Below are 27,753 nucleotides of genomic sequence, written 5' to 3'. Positions count from 1 at the left end.
CAGATGGAAAGCAGCATACAAGTTTAATAAGAATGGCTAGTTCTCTGATTTCAAAGATCAAGCTCCACTCTCAAATTCCAAAGAATCTGTGGTTTTGTTTATTTTTTTAATAATTTAAAGAATTTTAATAATCTTATTAAATTAAAATGTATGATACGCCAGAAAGTACTGGGTAACACCCTGTGACTTTCACCTAGAATCTCTATGAAAGCATAATCTCTTCATATTTTCCATTACTTCTGCTCCCCAAAATAATTCTGGAAATTCTCCTTAAAAATCCAGAATTCACACCAAATTTAGACTACTACTTGGATAGAAAAAAACAAACTACAAGCACTGATGCATGTGCATCCCAAAAGAAGGGTCGAGTTAAAACTTCCCCCAAATCAAAATCTGAATATGGGACAAAAGATAAACTTTCAAATCACTTTCTCCTGTTCTAAAAACAAAAAAGAAAAGTATTACAGAGTCTAAATGATTAAATTTAGAAGAGAAGATTAGAATGTTACGGAAAATCTTTTGTATTTTCAGAATAACTCCCAAAGTTCAACAGATGTGCCTCTTCTTCCACCTCTTAAAAAAAAAAAATGCTGTCTTTGTTGCAAACAGGCTCCACAAATTCTCTCCTATTTTCTCAAGACAGGCTATATGATCATTTTTTGCCTCCATGCTGAGCCTACACCACTTGAACCAATGGGGCTGGGGGGGTGCGGGTGATAAAGTTAAAAGTAACCAAAAAAAACATATTATAGAGGTCAGATACTATCCTTTGTGACTAAAGCAAATCACACTTTTCACTCCCAGAAATCAAAACTAGTATTTGATCTTCAAACTATGAATAAAGATATCCACATGTGCTACCTTTTAGATTTTATCTTGAATCTCACATTCAAAACCACAGAGTCATATCACCCTTTCCGGCCTACCCACGAAACTCTAGGAAACACATAGGAAGCAAGGGGAAAAAAAAAAATCACAGTATAAATCAAGCATACTTAATGCCAGACTGTCTGGATAGTTTTCTCTTAGCTTGATTTTGAGACTCAAAAGAGTAGGAAAATTTTCCCGTTTTGTAAAGCTCTACCTAACCATTTATCAAAAGATATGAGTACAGTGGTTATGTCCCACATGTAATAAATCAATGGGTGACAAAGATAACGGAACAATTTCTGTAACTAATGAACACAAAAACAACACTGTACCTTCTGAATCAGATTAGTTCCTCCTGCAAACGCAGCTCCATTTTCTTCTGCTATTTTAATCTCTGATGCATTCTACCAAAATAAAATATTTTGAACATCAATCCTTAAACAAATTCTGCCTGCTTTCAAGCATTTTGTCACAAATAACACGACAGTTCAAAGTAAAAACTGTGTTTTTTACTTTTAAATAAAAAATGCATCAATTTTCAACCAGATGCATCAGAGATATTACAACCAGAACAAGTTTAGTTTGTAAGTGACTAAGGTGTTTCTTAACTAATATATGAGGAAATACATCAAAATGGCATATTAGGAACACACCAAATAGTTCAATTTAAGTCTCCAATGCCATCAATATATCATATTGCAAAAGTAAAAAATTAAAATATATTTAGGTTTTGGTTTTTTTTCTTATTTCTTATCGAAGTGCAGTCGATTTACAAACATTAGTTTCAGGTGTACAGCAAAGCTACTCAGTTACACACACACATACATACACATACATTTTTCAGTTTCTTTTCCATTACAGCTCATTATAAGAAACTGGATACAGTTCCTTGTGCTATAAAAATATTTAGTTTTGCTAATTTAAATGAAGACATTTTATCAAACCAATATAGAAGAGTAAAAATTTTTAAGAAATGACAGAAACAAAATTTAGCTTGTTATCTGAAAATTCAAAAAAAAATACACGGTATTAGTGTTTTTTCTATATGTTCCATTTATGCCATTTGGTTTTACTGTGAAAATATATCACTCCTTTAGTTACTCAAGTTCTGTGTGGCATCTCAAGAGCTATATTCTCTACTTTTCCTGGAAAAATGAATCTCTTCATTAAAAGTGAGGTGGATGAAGAATAGTCAGAAACTTCAATAAACAAACTCATAAACACGTTGTAAACAAATGTTTAAGACAAAACAAATGACAAAGAGCTGTTTCACTATATTTGTTATAGCCTGGACTTTCCTGACTACAGACTAGACATTTTTAAAAGTGTGGTTTCTGTGTCTTCACAGCACTAAGTTGGCCCATTGCTTTTAAGTTAATTTTATTATTGTTGTTTGAAGAGAAGAGTATGAGCAGCTAGTAGGATAAATCCTATACTTCTCTTCAGTTTCTGAGAAACATAATGTGGTAGATGTATAATGACGAAGTTAATGTTGTGACTGAGCTCTCTCTCAAACTAATGACATAAACTCAAATAAGTCATCAAATAGCTTTGAGCTTCACATGGAGAATGTAAGACTAGGGGAATGCTAGGGTTTTCTCTAACTTTACTCATTCAGTTATTCTAATCACTTATTAATGTCGTATGTAAAAAAAAATTAATGATATAAAAAGTTTACAGCAGTTACTCACCCCTGTAAATACAGCAACTTTATTGACTTCTGAAATGAATGGGTATGGAAAACTAAGAACACTGGCAAATGGCTCCACTTTTTTCTAAATACACAACAATGGAAAAACAATTATGAAAAATTCATCTTTTCTCTATCTCTCACATCTATATAAAACTGACATGCTTTGTTTTTAATGTTTTCATTCTACCATACATCCTCTCATGAATCCAGAACTATTCACTGATTACAATTTAAGGCATAAGAGATTATATTTCTTTTATAAGAAACCATAATAAAAATCTAAATCTCTCTTCTCAGCTCCACAGTCCCATGGCCCTTGGCTTCTATCTCTACATCATTCATCACCGTCTCTCCTATGTTAAGAGATGTGTTTGCATACCCCTATCTTCCCCAGCACCCAATACAATGCTTACCACATGACAGATGCCAATAAATGCTTGCTACCTAGAACTAAATTCAAAAGAACATGTAATTTCTTCACACCATCAAGGAGGATATGAATAGAGCTATGAATACTGAACAATATCCAGCGGATCTGCTTAGTAGGTCACTCGGATCTCCATCATTGGCTTTAACAATCAGATAAATCAGATGATATTAACCAGAAATTCAAGACAGTTTGCCAAGCCAGAAAGGCTCTTCCAAGTAATCTATTTTAAAACAACCTGCACCACCCACTACTTTCAGATATCTGAAAGTCCCAAATAAACAATGGCACATACTTGAGGCACCCTAATACAGGCAGAGTTTCTACAGGGCCTCAGAACTAATTTGTTCAGTCATTTGGTCAAGGACCTGTCTAGGCCTGTGCCTCAGAGCTCTTAGGGAGACTTTACAGGAAAACAAATTCTAGGCCCATAGTTTTGGTGCAGCCTTAAGATCTGGAAGAAAGAGAAAAGGAATTATTCCCTAATTAAAACTGATAGAAAGATTATACTTTTACAAAATCTTTGTTTTGAGTGGAGATAACCCTGCAAGGATTTCTTTTCAGACAAAAAGGCACTAACTCTTAAGCACAGTTTATATCAGACGTGCAACTCAGTTTTATTGACTGGCATTCCTTTGCCATTAACATGTCACAACTAGCTTCAGTAAATTTTCCAATGGCAAGCAATCACAACAATAGCATCCCCCGGGGGAATAATGGCTTGTTTTACAAGCACTCTATCAAGAACAAAAAATGTCTTAGGAAGACAACAGAACCTTTGCAATGCCATTAGTTTACAAGTGGCTTTCATTTCTGAAATGAACCCTACAGCTGGTTAACTGAGAAAGTGTTCATCTCGGACACTACAACATTTTAAAATAAAAGAACTAATAGTAACATTATGGTATAAAATAAAATTATAATAGAGCTAATATAAACTATTTCTAATAAATAAGAACTAAGAAATGAGACAGACAGTTAGGTTCAAACCCTAACTCTACCCCACTGTTCTTGATTGAGCAAGTTACTTCATTTTCTGTGTCTCAGCTTCCTCTTCTGAGATTATTATAGGATTAAATGAGAAAATGCATGCAAAGCATGTAGCATTGCTGCTGATAAACAGAAGTTTCCAGTAAATGTTATCTGTTATTATTTAACACCAAATCCTTTACTGTTATCTCATTTAATCCTGAATATAATCATATAAACTAATAAGAATTTTTAACTCCCTTTATAAATAAAGAGGTGAAAAAACTGAGGTTTGGAGAGGTTAAATCAGAAGCTCAAAGTCAAAGAGCAAGTAAACGGTGATGTCAGGATTCCAGCCTGTACTGTAACCTGACTCCAAAGCCTATGCTCTTAAGCACTGTGTGGTACTGCCTCCTCCTGTGCTCAATTACTGTTACGGAGGGGAGGGTATAACTCAGTGGTAGAACACGTGCTTAGCACTCAGGAGGTCCTGGGTTCAATCCCCAGTATAATTGTTAAAAAAAAAACAAAAACACCTAACTAACTTCCCCCACAAAATGAATAAATAAAACATAAAAAATCAATTACTTTTGCCACTGAGGTTGTTAAATTGTATTCAAAAACATACATCTTCTAGTTTAACCCCAAAAAAGATACCCTCAGAATAAAAATTAATATATCATCACCAAGAAAATTAGATTTCTTAAGTGAGCAGCTTACAAAATTTAGCATAATGGACCTCAATTCTAATTTAGTGTTTCTCCTACTTTTAGAGCTTTATAAACAAGTCTTCCATGAAACTGCAATACATAAACAGACAAAACAGAAGAGTTCTGGTTGAAACGAGAGTAAGGGGCTTTGCACCCAACCCATACAAACTTAGTCTCAACTCAGGATTCTAAGGAACATATCTGAAGGCCACTGACCCAATCCAAAGCCTTCATTTACAGAGTAGGAATATCACACAGAGGCAGCTTAAGTCATTTTACAAAGTTACGGTAATACTCCAATTAATTTTAACACTACTTTTGTTAAAATTTGTACCAGTGATTTTTCAGGTGAATAAGAGATTCAGGCATTGTATGTTCATCAGCTCTGCAGAATATTTTCAACATTTTATTTCATATTTGGAAAATGGAAAGACAGAAAAACATATTTTTCATCCTAAAGTACAAAAAGAGCATAAGATTTCCTAAAAATTATTACGGGAGACAAGAATTTTTAAAATTAAGAAACAGCAATTCATTAAACCATTCACAGGTGAATTTATTTTAATCAAGTCTACATACCTTTTTCCCCAATGCCATATCCAGTGTCAAATCAAGATAAACGCCTTGCTTTGGATTAGTAAAGTCCAGAACCTGAAATTTCTTAAGTAAATGAATCGCTTTCTCCACCTCGTATATCTGCCTTGGGTATAAGCGTTTCAGGTAGACATCATCTTCAGGTTCACTTTCCATAAAGGGATATGACTTTATTTTTTCTATCTCATCCTTTTTCTCATCTGATGCTTTTTCTTTGGCACCTTTTTTTGTTTTCTTTGCAGGCCTTAAGGAAAGGTAAGTCCAAGATCAGTTATCTCAATATGTAGTCCAAGAGACTTAAAAAAAAAACAAAAGGCACTGCACATCAGAAAAAAATGACAAAAGATAAAGTTTAATTTAAAAGCATTGATTACTTTACAGTTTTTCTAGTTCAACAAATATTAAGTGAACTCTTGTACTGTTTGCAGTTGATACAAAGTTGGATAAGGCAGTGCTCTCCAAAAACTTAGAGAAGAGAGACATGTAAATAGATAATTTCAATATAATGTGGTAAGTACTATAAGACTGTTATCAGAACCATAGGGAAAAGACATTTAACCCATCCTAGGAGGCCAGGAAAGGGTTCTGAAAGAGATGACCCCAAAGTCAGTTCTTGAAGGATAAGGAAGAATAAGCCTAGATATGTACCCAAGACAAATGAAAATATATGACCATACCAAAACTTGCACACAAATGTTCACAGCAGTATTAACTCAAAATAGCCAAAAGGTAAAACAACCCAGATGTCCATCAACTGATGAATGGATATATTAAATGTGTTACTTATCCATACAGTGGAATATTTATCATCAATGAAAAGGAATGAAGTCCTGATACATGCTATAGTATGTATGAACCTTGAAAACGTGATGCTAAGTGAAAAAAGTCAATCACAAAAGACCACATATTGTATGGTTCCATACACAGGAAGTATCAAGAATGGACATATCAATAGAAACTGAAAGTAGTTTGTGGCTGTCTAGGTCTGGGGGAGAGGGTTAGGGAAATGGGGAGTGACTGCTTATGAGCATGGGGTTTTGAGGGAAGATAATGAAAATGTTCTAAAATTGACTGTGGTGATGGTTGCACAACTGTGAATATATTAAAAATCACATGATGAAGCATGATAAACAGAATCGTACACAAGGGGAGCTATTGTAAGTTCTAGCAGACTAGAGCAGAAGTTGGTAAACTTTTTCTGTAAGGGACCAGATAGCAAATACTCTATGGTCTCTTGTCTCAATAACTCATCTCTGCCATTGTAATGTGAAAGCAGCCATGGACAATACAAAATGAATCAGTGTATCTGTGTTCTAACAAAACTTTACTTATGAAGACAAGTTTTATATTTTTAATAATTTATAATTTTCATATGTCACAAATTACTGTTTTTTTCCCCCAATCACTTAAAAATGTAAAAACCATTCTTAGATCATGAAACATACAAAAATAGACAGCGGGCCTGATTTTTCGGCCCACTGGCCATATTTTGCTGACTTCTGAACTAAAGGGTAAAGCATAAGGTGGGAAACAGCAGAAGATGAGGCTGGAGAATCTAAATCACAGAAGGTCTCCTCTAGAGGCAATAAGAAGCCAATAAACAAGACTGGCATCTGTATTTCAAGTAGAGTATTCTGGGTGCAATATAAGGGATGGATATGAAGGAAGCTGGATTAGAGACAATTAAGAGATAACTCCCTCCCTTTCTTCTCAAGGAGGTATGACAGCATGAACCAAAGCAGTGATGGCAATAGGCTGGAGAAATTGTAGAAATATTTTACAAGGTAAATATTGAACATAGGGAAAAGGTAAAGAGAAGACTCTAGAATACTTTGTAGGTTTCTGACTTGGGTGACTAGACATAGAGTTAGCATCATTAACTAAAATCAGAAATAAAGAAAGCAAAATGGGTTTTTTATTAGGGAGGTAGTCACAGAGATGAACTGGAGTTTGGGGCAATGTGGTGTTTGAGTGTGGGCTTAGTTGCATCAATTGGCCCCAATTTTTTATCCTCTCTATTCAAGTCCCTTTACTAAGTGACTTTGCAGTTCCTTCCACTTAAAAAGGTGCAGTATATTTCCCAGGACCTTGGTTTGGTCATGTGACTAGTAAGCCAACAGAATGAAGCAAGTGACAGCTTCTCTGCTCTAAGCTTAGGCCGTAAGAGGCTTTATCTGTTTCTACCTGTATGTTTGCATTTCTGCCATTTTCATAAGAACATGCCTAGGCTAGCCCAAAGGTGGGAGGATGAGAGGCACGTAAAACAGAGCTGCCCCCACAGAGCCCCAGGCTAGATTAGACAATTCTCAGCTCACCTGCAGACTCACAGAGACACAGCAAGCCCAGCCAAGGTCAGCCAAGACACCTACCCAAACCTAGCTTAGAACAGCTCACCCATATGTGTGTGCAATGATAAACAATTGTAGGGTGGCTTATTACATAGCAAACCCTAACAAGATGCTTACAAAAATATCTAAGAAAATATGTTCAACAGGTAAATGCAGGTTAAAGTTTGAAGCTAAGACAGAACTAGAGGTGACATATTTTCTCAGTATTAATTCAAATCACACCTATAATCTTTTAACCATACAAGTTTTTTTATCAATGAAACAATATTCTAGAGAGATGTTTGGCTTCTCTGGTAGACAGAATAAAAGCTTCCCAAAGATGTCCATCCATATCTACATGGCAAAAAGGACTATGTAGATATTATTAAGACTAAATAACCTGAGATGGGGACAGTATCCTGGATTATCCAGGTGGTCCTAATCTAATCACACAGTCCTTGAAAGCAGAAAAACTTTCCCCTTTCATATCTGCATCTGACAGAGATGGGAAGAGACAGGAGAAATTTGAGCATAGGACTCAATATGCCATTCCTCACTCTGAAGATGGAAGAAGGCGGAGCCACTGAGCCAAGGAATGTGGCAGCCTCTAGAAGCTGGGAATGGTAAAGAAACAGATTCTCTCCTAGAGCCTCTAGAAAGGAACAAAGCTCTGATGACACCTCGATTTTAGCCCACTGAGATCCATGTTGGACTTCTGATATACAGAACTGCAAGATAATAAACTTGTGTTGTTTTAAGCCATGAGGTTGGTGGTAATTTGTTACAGCAGCAATACAAAATTAATATGGGCTCCTATAAAATATATGTGAAAGAAATAGATGATAGTAAAATGATTTTAAAAAAAAACCCTCAAAAACCAATCCAACATATAATCCATTCTCACTTATAGCCTTAATGAATCCTTATTACCACACTAATAATAGTATCCTCCCAACTAATGAGCAATTCAACAGAATAGCAGATAATGACAGTGCTCATTTTTAATGGGACACAGGTGTCCTACTGGACTGATGACAAGTCTTAGTATGTGCCCAAGTGGATGGATGCAACATGCCTCAATAGAACTTGGAAGTATGCCACAAAATTCTGAAATCTTCCAAACGGGAAATCACACTTTACATTTAGTAAAAGAGCAATGAGGCCAACAGAAGAAGGAGCCTAGATGGCCTGTTTTAGTGATAAACTCTCTAAAATAAACAAATGAATAAATATTCTAGTTATTACCTACAGATTTAGTTTACACAAGTGCTGATTTTACCACTGAATTTTTAATCATGGCTGAACCTGTCCGTTTAATTTGCAATTAATAATACAAAGTTCCCAGAAGTTAAAATATGATTTTTAAATTAATAAATATTTGCAAACCCCAAAAGTCTGATACATAAAGAGACTGGGTTGGGTATACAGTGGTTTACTTATATATACTTTGGACCTTGTTTCACAAAGTATTTGAGATGGTTCAGTGAAAATATTGTTAAGTTACAAACAGAACACTGTTAAGTATAACATCATTATAACAGAGCAAATAGGACTCTAAGGAAAACACTTTATTCCAAAAATTTTTAAAAAACTTGCAATTGAATAAAATCTGTCAATAATAATTAATTTTATAAACCCATCACCTGTTTCCATGACCGTCCAAAAATTGTCTGTTTTTATTCATATGAATCACATCCACAAGCACTTTATTGTTCATGCAATTATGTAAAGTCCTATCAAGAGGGCTTAAATACTATGAATCTCAGGGAATAAAACAATCATACTAGAAAGGTTTTGGGGAAGGTGAGGGAGAAACACCTGGCAGTCTGAATTAAAGAGAACATAATTCAGCTGCAGTTGCCTGGGTAACTAAACCACATAGATTAAATGAGTAATAAGAGACTGTATTCAGGTAATAACTTCCTCCCTGCCTCCCCTGTCTCTTAACTTCGAAAGCGTGAAAGGAAAAATAATTCTATGGTTATACCCAAATAAAACAAGATTAAGAAAAAATTCAGTCCTATGATAAATCTCACTATGAGACCTTTGAAAATCTGTCACCCCAGAGATCCAAGTCCTTTTAAGGCTAAAGAACCCTTTACATTGAGGAATTGGGGTGAGGGGTGGGAACCGCAGTCAAACTAAATTGAACTAAAGAGAACTAAGGAGGAAATGCCTAGGGCATATAACTATTAATGGAATATCAATGTCTGGAATTCTTATATCTCAGTGTAATCACATAAATAAATGCACCAACATCTCTGATGCTGGTTTATTCATTAAACTAAATGCAGAAGTTCTGCTTACACTTAACGATGTAAAAACTGACAGAATGAAACCCAGTCAATAATAATCCAAATAAAAGCTGGAAAGAACATTAATAATGACAGAGTCAGATAAAAGCACAACTTTTCCTGAACCTATAAAAGAGCTGAGATAGCAGGGCAACCAAGTAGGCCTGAAATCTAAGGAGTCAATCTCCCCACAGCCCCACTCCACATGCATCCTGCCAGGATGGTCTCACCCATAGCAGAGAATGAGGAAGGCAAGCAGGTAAGAAAAAAAAAACATCAGCTTAACTTTTAGTGCTAGTGTGACAGTATAAAACCCCTGAGAGATCCAGACACAAGGGGAGTTCACACTCAATGCATGGGCCCTTTCCACAGATCCCCCACTAGGTGTTCCCAGGAAAGACTGGAGTAGGCCAAGAGACTAGAACGCCTCCCTCGAGGGTGCAGCACGTAGATCTCTCACTGGTGCTGCCAATAACTGTAAAACCTTCTAGGAAACAGGTAAACACCCACTGTGTGTAGGGGAATGAAAGAAGAAAAAAACCACTAAGACTTCTATCCTGGGGCAGGGGTTGGGGTTGAGGAGGGCAGGTGGCACAGTAACCTCTATAAATAAAGCTACGGAAGGGTCCAGATACTCTGGCACATGACCTGCGAGAGATATATACCATGAAGGGGAGAAGAATAGTGAGAAAATCTCATCCCCAAGGACCAGTGACACTGGGCCTACTTAAGACAAAGGATGGATTTGGGAAACAGAAACCCTCCTTCACCCATCATCTGCCTGAGAGCACTGAGTAATAAGCAACAGCAGTCTTCTGCTAGGGGAGGAACAAGAGCATGGAGAGTGACCCCCTCCTGAGGCACAGACAAGGCAGAAAACTGAGCATGGAACAGGAACACAGAGGGAAAAAAACTTCCAGCAACCCAGCCCCCACCCTAAGCACTAGGTAACAGTACAGAAATTTGAAGCTGGTGGTGGTAACCATAGCAACAAAAACCCCAAACCCAGCTCAACCTCTGACGGGACTGAATCTACGCTGTGACACAAGAGGAGGCATGTCCTCTTCCAGGCCTAAATACTATGTATTTCAGTCTCAACTGTTCTACACAAGATATCTAGAAGTCAATGAAAAATTTTGAGACATACAAAGAAACAAGAAAAAGAACCTATAGTCAAGAGAGAAGCAGAGAAGGGGGCCAAGATGGCGTAGTAGAAGGATGCTCGTAGCTCCCCTCTCCCACAAATACACCAAAACTCACATCCATGGACCCATTCAGCCAACCCGAGCACCTGCCGAACTCTGACAGAACATCGCCCTCTTCAAAAAACGCTGCCAAAAATCTGGTAGAAGAAAAGGCAAAACAGTGAGGGACCTGTCCCACAGGGAGGGAGCGGCAAAGGAGGACTAGCATTCGTTCACTGTGTCTCCCCTTCTCCAACGGAGAGGCCAGTGGGACAGAGGGGGAGCCTCCAAGGCTGAGATCTATACAGAGCACCCTTGACCAACAGAACTAAGTTAAACGGGCACAGAGGGTCCCTGCAACAGCCAGCCCGAGACCCGAGCCGGCAGCTAGGGGACAGGACAGGTTGCCCAAGCTGGGCGGAGGACTGGGGCAGCTGCACTGAGGCAGCCCCGGGAGACCGCAGGGTGCTGTGCGCCGTGGAGGAGTGGGTACACAGGGGAAAACAACCTCGGCCCTCCATAAAACAACACGGCTGATGTGCCCTGGGGGGAAGGGTGCCATACCCCCCATCTCTGAAAACCTGTGGAAGGTTTTTGGGTGAAGAGAGGCAGGGCTTAGGCGCAGAGGCCATATCCTCCAGTGTTTAGCACCCAGGCAGGGGCAGGGTCAAAACCTGAATCAGTACTTAAGGGCATAGCAGCCTCAAAGGCCAAACGGAGACTTGTTTACAGCCCGAGTCAGACAGGACCTTTCTGCCCTGGTACCTCAGAGAACTCGCACCGCCAAGACAAACAAGGAGCTGAGTTTTGGCATGGACCAGGGGCAGGGCTATTCCATGGTCTTCCCCGAGCCTGCCTACAGAGCGAGGACCCAAGACGGAGCAGGCAGCTGCATACAGCAAGGTAGAGACCAGCGCCAGGAGAGGGCGGGTGACCATCCGCCTTCCTGGGAGGAACGCAGCACCTGATTGGGGTGCTGGGAGGGGGCGCGATCCACCTGCCTACCTTGCCTGAGCACAGCATCTGACTGCTGCATTGGGAGGCAGAGTGACCGGCCCACCGCAAAGGAGAGCAGCACCTGACTGCAGTGTTAGGAGGGGGCACAATCTGCTTGCCAACAGGCACTGGGAGCAACACAGACAAGGGCGCCAAAGGAAGGCCTCTGAAAACAGCAAGCTGAGTTCGTGAAACACCGTGAAGACAGAAAGACTTCTCAATAAAATCATAAGAGCACACAGTCTCCACGAGAATACCCCCCTTTTTTTATCTGTTCTATTTTCAATTACCTTTGTAATTTTTACTTTTTAAACAATTATATATGCTAACAGTTTTAATCCCTTTTAAATTTTACTTTTAAAATATTTTTATCAGTATTATTTTTTAAAAATTCACCTCATTTCATTTTTATTTCTCTTGGTTTTGATCTCTTGCTATTGATTACACACAGGTTTAAATTTCTTTTTGCCCTCCTCTCCTTTTTTAAAGGGCTTTAAAAGACGTCTCAACCCGATTGCTATTCTGCTTCAACTTACTCATCTATATTTGGTTATACACTGTTTTCAATTTTTTTCTCCCTTCTTTTAAAATTCTTTTTATTTTATTTTTTTATCTGCTCTATTTTCTATTACCTTTTTAATTTTTACTTTTTAAACTGTATATGCTTTGACTTTTCCGCCCTTTTAAATTTTTCTTTTAAACTATTTTTATTATTACTATTTTTAAAAGTCCACCTTATTTCATTTTCACTTCTCTTGGTTTTGATCTCCTGTTATTGATTATACACAGGTTCCAAATATTGTTTTTTGCTTTTTTCCTTTTTTTACGGTTTTTAAAAAGACATCTCAACTTGATTGCTAATCTGATTCAAATTGCTCTTCTATTATTGATTATACACTGTTTTCAAACCTTTTTTCCTCCCTTCTTTTAAAATTCTTTCTCTTTCTTTTTTTTAAGTTTTATTCCTGCATAGGCGTTAGATAGATAAACAAACTCCTTAAGGACCACAATAGATAATTGATACTCCATAAGCCACAGTGCCAGAGAGATATGAGCAAGATAAAGAAACAGAGGAACCACTCCCAATTAAAAGAGCAAGAGAAAACCCCTAAAAGAATGATCAATGAAATAGACATTGATGGCCTACTACATCAAGATTTCAAAGGAGTGATCAAAGTACTGAAGGAACTAAAAGAGATAGTGTTTAGAGATATAAAATATGTCAAAAATGAAATTGAAGCTATAAAGAAGAACCAAGTAGAACTGGTAAACTCATTGGCTGAGATGAGAGCTGATCTAAAGGCTGTACAAAGCAGACTAGATAATGCAGAGGAAGGACTAACTGACCTAGAAGACAAGACAACAGAAAGCACCCAATCAGAACAGCTGAGAGAAAAACAAATAAAAACAACATAAGGGACCTATGGGATAATATAAAAAGTGCCAACCTATGCATAATAGGGGTTCCATAAGGGGAAGAAAGAGCAAAGGGGACTGAAAAGGTATTGAAAGAAATCATGACTGAAAACTTCCCGAACTTAGAGAAGAAATCAGATATCTAAGTACAGGAAGCTCAGAGTGTCCCAAATAGGAAGAACCCAAACAGACCCTTACCAAGACATTTCTAATCAAGGTGGCCAGAGTCAAGGATGAAGAAATGATCCTAAAGGTAGCAAGAGAAAAGCAAAGAGTGAGTTACAAGGGAACCCCCTTAAGGCTCTCAGCTGACTTCTCCACACAAACGCTACAGGCCAGAAGGGAGTGGCAAGATATATTCAAAGTCCTGAATGAAAAAAGATGCAGCCTAGGATACTTTATCCAGCAACGTTATCCTTTAGGTTAGAAGGAGAGAGAAAGAATTTCACAGACAAGAAAAAACTAAAAGAGTTTAGCAACACTAAACCCATGCTAAAAGAAATATTGAAAGGTCTACTCTAAATAGAAAACAAGCAGGATGCTACAGAAATGAGAAACTCAAAACTGGAAAGGTGATAACTACCATGAATTACAAATAGAATAAACACAAAATTGTAAAAGAAGACATCTAAGTCATTAAGAGTGGGAGAAGGAAGCAAGAAAATATAGAGTATTTTTTTTCTTTCTTTTAAAAATTTTTTTTTCTCAGTAGGATGGGTTTGAGATTATATTACTATCTGTTTAATAAAAACAGTTACAGTAATGGGCTAATAGACTTACAAAAAAGGGTACCCACAAGCCAAAAACTTACAAGGGGTCACAAAAACTAAATAAAATCCATGATAATACAAAGGAAAACTACCAAACCACGAAAGGAAGAAGAAAGGAACAAAGAGGAAATACCAAATCAACTGCAAAGAGAAGTTCAAAATGGCAATAAACACACATCTATCATTAATTACTGTAAATGTTAATGGACTAAATGTTCCAATCAAAAGCCATAAAGTGGCAGATTGGATAATAAAGCAAGAACCTTCAATATGCTGCACACAAGAGACCACCTATAGGGAGAAGGACACATATAGATTGAGAGAGAAAGGATGGAAAAGGATATTCCATGCAAATGGAAAAGCCAAAAAAAGCAGGTGTAGCAGTAATGATTTCAGACAAAACAGACTTTAAAACAAAGGCCATAAAGAAAGATAAAGGACAGTTTATAATGATTAAAGGAGTAGTACAAGATGAGGATATTACACTCGTTAATATATATGCACCCAATATAGGAGCACCTAAGTACATAAAACAACTACTAACAGAGATAAAGTGGGATACTGATGGGAATACAATCATTGTCAGAGATTTTAACACCGCATTAACATCACTAGACAAATCTTCCAGACAGAAAATAAAGAGAAATTAAATAATACAATAGAAAAGTTAGATTTCAGGACATTTTCAGAGCATTACACTCCCAAAAAATAAAATACACATTCCTTTCAAATGAACATGGAACATTTTCTAGGATTGATCATGCTTGGGCACAAAAGAAGCCTCAACAATTTTAAGAAGATGGAAATTATCTCAAGCATCTTTACTGACCACAATGCCATGAAACTAAAAATCAACTACAGAGAAACAAAGGAGAAAAAAAGGAAAGCATGGAGATTAACAACATGCTATTAAAAAAAATCCAATGGGTCGATGATGAACTCAAAGTTGAAATTAAAAAATACCTTGAGACAAATGAGAACACAACCACACAAAATTTATGGGACGCAGCAAAGGCAGTACTAAGAGGGAAATTTATAGCGATGCAGGCCTTCCTCAAAAAAGAACAATCTCTAATAAACAATCTAACCCACCAGCTAAAACAATTAGAAAAAGAAGAGCAAAAAACCCCAAAAGGCAGCAGAAGGAAGGAAATTATAAAGATTAGGGAGGAAATAAATAAAATAGAGATTAAAAAAAAAAGAAAAAATCAATCAAACCAAAAGCTGGTTTTTTTGAAAAAGTAAATAAAATCAACAAACCTCTGGCAAAACTCACAAAGAAGAAAAAAAGAGCACAAATAAGCAAAATAGAAAGGAAAATGGAGAAATTACAACACATAAAATAGAAATACAGACTATCATACAAGAATTTTACAAAAAACTATATGGAACCAAAATGGATAACCTAGAGGAGATGGACAAGTTTCTGGAAACACACAGTCCACCAAGGCTGAAGCAAGAATAAACTGACCATTTGAACAAACCAATCACTAGAAATGAAATTGAATTACCAATAAACAAAAAATCTCTCTACAAATAAAAGTCCAGGACCAGACGGCTTCACCATGGAATTCTACCAAACATACAAAGAACTCATACCAGTCCTTCTCAAACTCTTCCAGACGATTGAAAAGGAGGGAATACTCCCAAACTCATTCTATGAAGGCACCATCACCCTGATACCAAAACTAGGCAAAGACACTGCTCAAAAAGAGAATTATAGGCCAATATCACTGATGAACATAGATGCAAAAATCCACACCGAAATTTCAGCAAATAAAATCCAAATGCATATTAAAAAGATTATACATCATGATCAAGTGGGGTTCATCCCAGGGACACAAGGGTGGCTCAACATATGCAAATTAATCAATGTAATACATTACATCAACAAGAGAAAGGACAAAAACCACATGGTCATCTCAATAGATGCAGAAAACACATTTGATAAAATTCAACATCCATTCTCACCAAAGTGGGTATAGAGGGAACATATCTCAACATAATAAAAGCTATATATGACAAACCTACAGCCAGCATAGTACTCAACGGTGAAAAATTCAAAAGCTTCCCAAAAAATCTGGGACAAGACAAGGATGCCCACTAACACCACTTCTATTCAACATAGTCTTGGAAGTGTTAGCCACAGCAATCAGGCAAGAGAGAGAAATAAACAGGATCCAAATTGGAAAAGAAGAGGTAAAAGTGTCACTATATGCTGATGACATGTTACTATATATAGAAAACCCTAAAAGGTCCACACAAACACCACTAGAGCTGATCGAAGAATTCAGCAAGGTAGGAGGTTACAAGAATAAATTCAAAAATCAGTTGCATTTCCTTACACTAACGATGAATCAACAGGAAAAGAAAGTAAAGAAACAATCCCCTTTAAAACAGCACCTAAAGTAATAAAATACCTAGGAATAAATCTAACCAAGGAAGTGAAAGAATTATACACAGAAAACTATAAAACGCTGATGAAGGAAATTAAAGAAAACTTTAAAAAATGGAAAGACAGCCCATGCTCCTGGATTGGAAGAATCAATGTTGTTAAAATGGTCACACTGACCAAGGCAACCTACAGATTTAAGGCAACCCCTATCAAGTTACCCAGAACATATTTCACAGAACTAGAACAAATCCTAATAAAATTTATATGGAACCACAAAAGACCTACAATTGCCAAAGCATTACTGAAGAAAAAGAAAAAGGCTGGAGGAATAACTCCCCCAGACTTCAGAAAAAACTACAGAGCTACAGTCATCAAGACAGCATGGTATTGGTACAAAAACAGACATATAGACCAATGGAACAGAATAGAGAGCCCAGAAATGAACCCACAAACTTTTGGTCAACTCATCTTCGACAAAGGAGGCAAGAATATACAATGGAATAAAGACAGTCTCTTCAGCAAATGGTGTTGGGAAAACTGGACAGCAGCATGTAAATCAATGAAGCTAGAACACTCCCTTACACCATACACAAAAATCAACTCAAAATGGATTAAAGACTTAAACATAAGACAAGATACAATAAACCTCCTAGAAGAAAATATAGGCAAGACATTATCTGACATATATCTCAAAAATATTCTCCTAGGACAGTCTACCCAAGCAATAGAAATAAAAACAAGAATAAATAAATGGGACCTAATGAAACTTACAAGCTTCTGTACAGCAAAGGAAACCATAAGTAAACCAAAAAGACAACTTACGGAATGGGAGAAAATTTTTGCAAATGAAAATGACAAAGGCTTGGATCCCCAGAATACATAAGCAGCTCATACAACTTAATAAGAAAAAACAAACGACCCAATCCAAAAATGGGCAGAAGACCTAAACAAGCAATTCTCCAAGGAAGAAATACAAATGATCAATAGGCACATGAAAAAAATGCTCAATATCACTAATTATCAGAGAAATGCAAATCAAAACTACAATGAAGTATCACCTCACACCAGTCAGAATGGCCACCATTCAAAAGTCCACAAATGACAACTGCTGGAGAGGCTGTGGAGAAAAAGGAACCTTTCTACACTGCTGGTGGGAATGCAGTTTGGTGCAGCCACTGTGGAAAACAGTATGGAGATTCCTCAAAAGACTAGGAATAGACTTACCATATGACCCAGGAATCCCACTCCTGGGCATATATCCAGAAGGAAGCCTACTTCAAAATGACGCCTGCACCCCAATGTTCATAGCAGCACTATTTACAATAGCCAACACATGGAAACAGCCTAAATGTCCATCAACAGATGACTGGATAAAGAAGATGTGGTATATTTATACAATGGAATACTATTCAGCCATAAAAACTGACAACATAACGCCATTTGCACCAGCATGGATGTTCCGGGAGAATGTCATTCTAAGTGAAGTAAGCCAGAAAGAGAAAGAAAAATACCATATGAGATCGCTCATATGTGGAATCCAAAAAACAAAAACAAAAAACCAAAGCATAAATACAAAACAGAAATAGATTCATAGACATAGAATACAAACTTGTGTTGCCAAGGGGGTGGAGGGTGGGAAGGGATAGATGGGATTTTAAAATTGTAGAATAGATAAACAAGATTATACTGTAAAGCACAGGGAAATATACACAAGATCTTATGGTATGGTAGCTCACAGAGAAAAAACTGTGATAATGAACATATATATGTTCATGTATAACTGAAAAATTGTGCTCTACACTGGAATTTGACACAAACTTGTAAAATGACTATAAATTAATAAAAAACATTAAAAAAAAAGAAAAAGAGAGAAGCAGAAACAGTCAGAGGTGCTTCTGGCAAACCATGGGTGTGTGTGTATATGTATGTATGTATGTGTGTATATGTATGTGTGTGTGTGTGTGTGTGTGTGTATATATATATATGTTAAAAACGTGGGCACTCTCACTCACTGCTGGGTAGGGATGTAAATTGGTATATCCATTACTCCTCCAACTTTTCAACAACAAAAAAGAATCCAGGTACTATACAGACTCAAAGAAAGCTTCTATTCTAGTTACATTCCTGCCTCCTCTCTCTCCATCCTGTATTCAAACCATATCATTCACTTCTATGTCTTTGCACCACTGAAATACCTTTCTCTCAATTCTGCAAGATTCCATCTATCTTTCAGGAATCACCTCAAATACTTCTTGCCGTATTCTCCTCCAGGAAAAATTAACTAACCTTCCATCTGTGATTCCATAAAATTTGGTCCATTCCTCTACTATAATAGTTAAAACACATTAAAATTATAGTGCAAGGGAGGTTGTCAAAAAAAAGTTATAGTGCAGATATGTGCTGACTGATAATGTATAAACAGCTTCTACTAATCAACAACAAAAAAATGGGAATAAGACATGAACAGAAAATTGACAGTAAAGAAAATATAAAAGGCTTTTAAACATATAAACGACCTCAATAATAATAAAAAATACAAATTAAAACCAAGATGATACCATTTAGTACCTATCAAATAGGCAAAGTTCAAAAATTTTGATTATACATATGTGGGAAAATAGGCATTCTAATATTACTTGCTAGTAAGCCCACAAATTGGCAAAATCTCTATGAAGGCAATTTAGTGTTACCTATCAAAATTACGAATGCACACATCTTTTGATTCAATTCTATTTCTGAGTTTGTACTACAAGTATATTCATAATATTTGACAAGATCTACGTACATGATTATTCACTGCAAGGTGAATTTGTAATAGTAAAAGACTGGAAAGATAAATGCGTATCGATAGGGTAATGGTTCAGTACGTTATGGTATATTCACACAATGAAATATTATATCCATGTTCATTGTACACTATTTACAGTAACCAAGACATGAAAGCAATGTGAGAGTCCACTGATGGATGAATGGATAAAGAAAATGTCATACATACACACACACACACACACACACACATACTATTCAGCCATAAAAAGAACGAAATCTTGCTGTTTGCGACAACACGGAGAAATTTTCACTTTTGCTAAGTGAAATAAGTCAACAAAGAAAGACAAATACCATATGACTTCACTTATAAGTGTAATCTGAAAAAAAAAAAAACACACTTACAGATGCAGAGAGCACATTAGTGACTCCCAAAGGCAGGAGGTGGGGTGCAGATAAAACAGGCTCAAATGGTCAAAAGGTACAAATTTCCAGTTATAAAATAAATAAGTCATGGATAATATACAGCACGGTGACTATAATCAGTAATATTATAATGTATATTTGAAAGTTGCTAAGAGAGTAAATCTTAAAAGTTCTCATCACAAGAAAAAGAAATTTTATGATGATGGATGTTAACTAGACTTATTGTGTTGAGCATTTCCCAATATATACAAATATCAAATAATTATGTTGCATACCTGAAACTAATATGTCAATTATATCTCAATTTTTAAAAAACAACAGCTCCATCTGGAACAATCCCCAAGATACATTATGTAAGAAGCACACAAGTGAGATACAGGACAGTGTTTATGGTTAGAAAGCTATTTTCCTCTACAGACAACAATTCTGACACTAAATTTTGTGTGTTTTATGTGTAGATTTTTTCCCACAGCCTCCAATTATCTGACATTAGCTGGATATCCTACAATTCAGTACAACTCTGACACTATCTATCTGGATTAAACACCAGATCCCACAAATTAAGGAATCAGTCCCACAAGACTACCTCCGCTTCAGCTGCCAACTGCAAGTCCGGCCATCTGGTACTTCTGGCCAACACCTATACATTGGGGGTCCCAGAACCCCCTCCTCACACTTCAAAATTTACTAGAACAGCTTGCAGAACTCAAAGAAACAGTATTTACTGGTTTATTATACAACATAGGACATAATAAAGAATACAGATGAACAGACACATAAGACGAGGTCTAGGAACTTGTCCCCAGTGGGTTTGGGTGCACCACCCTTCCAGCACATGGATGTGTTCACCAGCCAACCTCTCCAAACCCCATAGTTCAGGGATTTTTATGGAGGCTTCATCATGTGGGTATGATCAATTATAAACTCAATCTCTATCCCTGCTCTCCTCCCTGGAAGGTGGGAGGTAGGGCTAAAAATTCCAAGCCTTTATTCATGGTTTGGTCTTTCTGGTGACCAGTCCTCATCCAGGAGCCCACCAAGAGTTGCCTCATTAGAATAGTAACACTCCTATCACCTAGGAAATTTTAAGGGTTTTAGGAGCTCTGTATCAGGAACTAGATCAAAGGCCAAATATTTTTGAAAAATGCTCCTGGCATCCCTATCACTCAGGAGATGACAAGGATTTTAGGAGCTCTATGTCAGGAACGGGTGGCAGAGACCAACATAAATACTTCTTATTATGTCACAAAATCCTTGCTCCAACATTTACTAGCTCTGTGACCTTGGGCAAGTTACATAATCTATTGGTGCCTTGCTTTTCATCTCTAAAAAAAGCATAGCAATGGCTTCCATATAAGGTTGCTGGAGGGATTAAATTGGTTATTGAATGTTAGTGCTCAATAAATGTGAAGTACTATTCTAAGAAGTCATATCTCTCCTTCAGGACTATTAGGACAAAGAAGCAGAGATGATAAACTTTTACAACTATTTCTGTGTGTCATTATGGTACCAAGAAAAATAGTTTTTAATAAAAGATTTAAATGATAGCAAATGAAATAACTAAAAAAAAAAATACTTACTTCACAGCAGCAGCAAAATGTCTGTTGGGCACCAGAACACATACAGAGCAAGGATAAAGAGACATCTGAGAAGCCAACTTGGAAAGACTATGCCTTTGATGATGTATCAAGACTTGAAAGAAAAAAAAAAGTAAAATATTAATATTAATCATTACATTCATAGTTTTTACATTCTCGATGTTTTTTAAAACAAAAATATTCAATAGTTTGTGATTGTTAATCATTCTCTAAAAGGTGTAAAAGAGAAAACGGCACTTCTTGAAACTAAAGCCAAATAAAAACATCTAATTGAAGAATTTTGTCTTCATTTATTTTCAGTTTAATCTAGTTTAACCTCAACAGAGTGGGTTAGCTCTCGTATTACGGATTAAGTATATACATGCTGAATTTTTCTTAAATTAAACTTTCTTCTTCTTCTTTTTTCTTTTTTATAGATAATACATTCACAGAGTTGCCGAAGGTACTTCTGAAGGATAAGAACAAAGTGGAGGGAACTGCCTTACCAGAGATCAAGACTTGTCATAAAGCTATGGTAATTAAGAGACTTCGGCATTGGCACAAGTATAGAAAGACAGACTAATGAAACAATAAACAGCCCAGCAACAGACCCATGCACATATGGATATCTGAAATTTGAGAGAGATGTTATTGCAAGTCATTGTGCAAAGAATTTAGTAAGTGTTGCTAAGACAAGTGATTATTCATAGGGGAAAGTATATTTAAATCCCTATCTCACACATACACAATCAAATCTAGAAGGACTAAGGACTTACATGTAAATGGAAAAACTTAAAGTCTTCTATAATTTAGGAAAATACCTTTATGACCTTTGAGGAGGGAACAATTTCACAACAACCCAAAAGCACTAACCAAAAAGTGACTATAGGACCATAAAAATGAATAAACTATATGCTAAGACAAATAGATAGATGTTATAAATATCTTTTGTATGCAGAATACTAGGGAAATGTTTTTATTTCAGGATTACAAAAGAATATACAAAAGTAAAGTCTTCCTCCAACCCTAACACCCAGCTTCCCTCCTATATTAGCAACTTACTGTGATTCTTTCCAGAAATATTATTTCCCTCCTCACTGATAAAATGATAGCACACTCTACTCACTGTTCTAGACCTTGCTTTTTCATGTAAAGGTATTAAAGCCCATTTTCACACATATATTAGATGTAGATATAGATATACTCACATATTTTTAAGAGTTGTATATATATAATCTCATATATGCCTTTCATAAAGATATGTTTATATGTATATATTATAGCAATAATTTCGTATCAGTTCATAAAGACTTTATCTTTTTAGAGCTGCAAAGTACTACACTGTGTACTTGTATCATAATTTAATCAGTGGTTGACCATTAGGTCATTTATAATATTTTACTATTATCAACAGTGCTGCAGTGAATGACCCTGTACAAACATCATTTTGCACATATACAAGTATATTTATAGGATAAATTTCAAGAAGGGAATTTGCTGTGTCAAAGAATATGAACACTTGTAATGTTGATAAATACTGCTTTCTAAAATAACAGTTCCATATACATTTCCACGAGCAATGAAAAGGTTGCCTGTTTCCATACACTCATGCCAACGTAGTATGTTACCAAATATTTTGGTCTCTGTTAATCTAGTAGACGAAATGTGGTATGCAGAGCTGTTTTAATTTGCATTTTTCTTATGGGTTAGGCTGAGTATGTTTTCATATGTTTGATCATCTAATGTTTTCTTTTCTATTGAATTGGCTTAAACTCAATTTTTTAAATGAGTTCTCAACAACTAGGTTTTCATGTAAAATGACCATTGAAGTCCAATATCTTAAAATCTATTCATTACATAAAACCAACAGCATGTAAATTATAAGACTTGTCTACACATCAAATGAATTATTTCATAAGTTAAGTTTCCAAGCACAGAGCACTGGGCACACGGAACAGCTACCAAGTCTTCACTGTGGTCTATAAGGCCCTATGTGAGACATCCCTGCTTATCACTCAATACCACTCACCTACTTGCTCACTAAAACCCTTTTCTCAGATCCTTGAATCCTTCAAATCCCTCAATTCCTGTCTCAGGGCCTTTACATTTAATGTTACATTTGACTAGGATCTACCATCTCCACATTTTCCCATGGCCTACTCTTTATCATCAGCTCAAATGTCATCAAAGCCAAATGCCTAACAACTCTGTTTCATTTCTAATCTTCCAAAACAAAGTTGAAGTACAAGAAAACCACCAAAACCGTGAAGTCTATGAACATATGGGTACGACATTTGGGGGCAGTATAGGAGATTTGTTTATTACTGGGAATTCCTTGGGCACAAAAGCAACAAGGGGCTTTAATGGCTAGAAAGAAAAAGGGAAATAGACTATTGAGATCCAGTTCCTGCCCTCCAAAATCTCAAATTTAGTGGGCTCTGCTGGTATGCAACAGTCTAAGAGGAGATCCTCCACATTTTTAAAGGAGTCAGCTACCTCGAAAAATCACATGTGACAAATGAAAGAGCAATTATCCATTCAAGATTTGGCAAACATTTCCAAAAAATAATTCTAATTGCACTGAATAAGAACCCAATAACCTTGGCAAGATCTTCAAAATAATAATTCTCTTGAATACATCAATTGCAACCTGCTATAAATAATTAACCACTACTTTTAGATTCCCCAGTCATGACTACCAGAAATTAACATTCTCAACAGAAATCAAAACTGTTACAGACTAAGGAAAATCAAATTACAAAAATACCACTATTTAAATAGCACTGTTAGACCATGAGATCTGTATTTTCAATCCCTCTATAGTCAATTTGTCTATCTGTAGTATTTGATGATATTTCTTTAACATATTTCTTCTCTTACTTAGCAGATAACCTCACTTGCTACTTCAGAGAAAACAGAAGTCCTCAGAATTTCCTCAACGATTTAAAAACCTATTTGAATCTGCACTCATTCTCAAAAGGCAACCCCACCCCTACCCCAGGGCAATGAGATAGAAACTACTCCACCTCCTTTACAAGCTGATTCTCTTAAACTTGATAGTGAAATGTTAGGATTCCCCAGGACTTCTCAACCTAACTCTATAATCCTCACTCTCCCCAGGAGATCTTACGCACGTAGTCTTTGCCTCCCCACTATAAGCACCATAATCCACCATTTACCTGGCTTACTGCAACAAACTCCAAACTATTCTTTTACTCTTGGCCCTCTCCATTTCTTTTCCACCTACTAATAAAAGGGATGATTTAAAAACAAAAATCTCATCATGTTCTTAAAACATTTGGATGGTCTCACTTTGTCCTCGGAATAAAGTAAATTCTTAACAAGATCCTCCATGAGCTATTTCTAATCTATTTAGTCAGCTTCACCTAACACCACTCTCTCATGCTTGCCACACTTCAAATACACTGGCCTCCTTTTCAGTTACTTGAACACATCGTGTTTTTCACAACCTTCAGACTTTCAAATATAATCTTCCCTCTATTTGTGAGATTCTCCCCTACCACTTTCCACGCCCCTCTTCTCATAGCTAATTCATTAAAATCCAGTGACCTTTCAGGGACTCTGTTTAAGCTACTTCTTTAGAAAAGTCTTCCCTGAAGACTCAGAATAGATTAAGGCCTCTCATATACACTCTTACAATACCTTGTACTTTTCCTTCACAACCACGCAGGAAAATTGTAATTAAAGAATTAATTATCAAATTAACGTCTACTCTTCAATAGATGATAAGCACTATGGCCAGGGAATGTATATAGCTTGTTCACCATTCTGTCCCTAACACATAACACAGTGTTTGACAAATGAAGACACGATAAACATCTGTTGAGTGAAGGAAGGAAATCTGAACAAATGAGCAAAAATTGGATTCAAATTACTTTAAATATTATTCATTTCAACATATGGAAGAAGGGTGGCATTTTGTTGAAGATCCGTGTATTTATTCATTCATTTGTTGAACAATGAATATGCTGAGGAAACATGCACTAGCACTGCTTTAAGCACTTAGTGAACAAAACAAACAAACTCCTCCTTTTGGAGCTTACATCCTAGTAGGGGGGAGACAATACTAATAAATATAAAATGGTATTGGTAAGGGGAACCCCACTGGGTAAAAAGAATTGAGAATCAAGAGGGAAAGTGGATTGCAATTTTAAATAAAAAGGTTAAGGTAGGCCTCCTTAAAAAGGTGACATTTGAGCAAAAGCTTGAAAGAAATAAGAAAGTCAGTCATGCAAATATCTTTAAAAAAAAGTGTTCCAGGTCCACTTCACTTGGGAGAAAAAGCCCTTCCTATGAAGGGATGTTCTTTGTGTGGTTAAGGAACTAGGAAGCCAATGTGGCTAGAGCACAGTGAGTGGGTAGCTGGAGAGGTCGGAGTGGTATGCTGGATGAGTGGAGGTGAGAGAAGACAGGTACCTCATGATGTGGAAGACCCTAGGCCAATATAATAATAAGGCCACATATATAAGTTTAAATTTTCTAATAGCCACAATCAAAAAAGGTAGAAAAAAAAGACTAAAATGAAATTAATAATAAAACTTAACATATTTTATTACAGCTAATACCCCAAAATACTATCATTCCAACACATTATCAATATAAAAAAAATTGAAGTGTTTCACTTTTTTTGGTACTAACCCTTTCAAATCTAATGTGAATTTGACATACTCATTTCGAATTAGCCACAGTTGAAGTGCTCAATTGTGGATAACAAAATGGACAGCATAGCTGTAGTCCATTCTAAGGACTTTGGTTTAGAAAAATAGGTGAGCATAGGAGTGGCATGATTTAAGTTCTTAAAGGACCAATCTAAATATTTGTTGAGAGTAGACTGTAGCTTGGAAGGTAGCTGCAGTGAGCTAATAGTTGTCAAGGTCTGTTGTGTTCTCTTGCCACCCCTATTTTTTAAGCAACAACTATCCCAAATAGAGAATGCTGGTCTTTACACTAAGCTTTTCTGTGAGAAGCTCAGAGAAAACTACGATTCTGTTAAATTAATCAATCAATCACTGACCTAGGAGTAAAGTTTCAGTCTTCCACTGCCACTCACTAGTTTTATGAACTTGGCCACATACTCAACAGAATGAGTTTCTTCCTCTGTAAAACAGGGGTGATCTCGGCTGCTGCCTCCACCTAAAGATCCACCATAATTAATAACAATATATATCACTGTGTTTCAAAAACACAAAACAAAAATATGTTAAGTACTGTACCCAAAAACTATGGTCATCCTAGCCAACAAACTGGACCTTGTAAATGCTCTAAAGGGTTGCTACCAAGAAGTACTACAAAATTGGCCTCCAAATGATGAATGCTGACCCAAATTAGACAACGCCTGGGAGTTTAAGAATTGGAAGTGCCTGCAACGATGTGCTGAGAAAGAACCAAGCATTCTGTAAACTGTAAAAGTTTACGGATATGAGCCACTCAAATGCAACACCTTTTCCATTCCAGAACTCACTTCACGTGTCAAACGCCTTTCCCCGCAGCTCACACCCACAGTATCGGAGATAAAACCATGTCTTTGCCTCCACCTCTGCGGGTGGCTGGAGGGGTGACAAAGTACATCCCCCTCCCACTCCACTCCTAGGGTGGACAACTACAGAAAGGAGTGAAACCTCTGACAAGGTCGCTTTTAAGTAGTAACGACCCTCTGGAAAATCTAGAGCCCAGAAAGAGTAGAGGCTTATGGAGCCACCAGTGCAGAGCCGCACCTAGGAGAGTCCGGCTTGCACTCTGCTATCACAGAAGACCCCACACCAGAGTTATTTTCCCCGCAAGCCCTGACTACCCTTCGCTTTACCTCTACCGAGGAATCTTGCGGCCGCCGCCATGTTGTTCACTCCGGAATGTGTTGACGAAATTGGTCCCACGCTTCAACTTGAAAGAATGTTTAAAAGGGTTCCCATCCGGAAGTGGCGGAGGGGGAAGGGATTCCGAGGAGCAAAAGGAAAGGGGCTGGACTCAAAGCAGGCTTTAAAGCCGGTGGGGGAGGGCGCGCAGCGCGGGTGCCCCGTGGCGGTGCTCCCGGCAGTCCTCCGTGCTGCCCAGGATCCCGTGTTCCGTGGTTCCGGTACTACAGCTTAACCATCTAAAGGGGAATCTGCCCTCCCTGGAAAATGCACACGATCTGTTGGCGATGCTCCAACTATTTCATTCCCTTTTATTTTTTCCTTTTTGATTCTGCACATATACTCAGAACGATCATTTTAATAGATTTTGAGAGTACGCAGAAAGCATGAAAAACTGAAAATCTGAAGAATCTCACCAGATTCCACCGCCACGTTTCCAGCCTTGTAAAGATTTTTTTAAATTAGC

The 27,753-nt window shown here is 36.9% G+C and overlaps 1 protein-coding gene across 2 annotated transcripts in view; it reads right to left on the bottom strand.

Annotated features, from left to right (window-relative positions):
- MRPL1 (mitochondrial ribosomal protein L1) overlaps window positions 1–27,547 on the bottom strand; it is a 124,548-nt gene extending 97,001 nt beyond the window's left edge. The window contains exons 1-5 of one of the 2 annotated variants that reach the window (XM_006198279.4): window positions 27,239–27,547; window positions 21,418–21,529; window positions 5,249–5,507; window positions 2,562–2,645; window positions 1,203–1,274 (exon numbers count right to left, since the gene is read on the bottom strand). In XM_006198279.4, the coding sequence (XP_006198341.1) occupies window positions 1,203–1,274; window positions 2,562–2,645; window positions 5,249–5,507; window positions 21,418–21,529; window positions 27,239–27,269 (558 nt within the window). In that variant the 5' untranslated portion in view covers window positions 27,270–27,547. The remainder of the gene's footprint in view (window positions 1–1,202; window positions 1,275–2,561; window positions 2,646–5,248; window positions 5,508–21,417; window positions 21,530–27,238) is intronic. The other variant, XM_072942054.1, reaches the window with a different exon arrangement.
- Between the last annotated feature and the right edge of the window lie 206 nt (window positions 27,548–27,753).

This window comes from Vicugna pacos, chromosome 2 (assembly GCF_048564905.1).
Source record: "Vicugna pacos chromosome 2, VicPac4, whole genome shotgun sequence".
Lineage (NCBI taxonomy): Eukaryota > Metazoa > Chordata > Mammalia > Artiodactyla > Camelidae > Vicugna > Vicugna pacos.
This window is presented reverse-complemented; position numbering and strand designations above follow the sequence as displayed.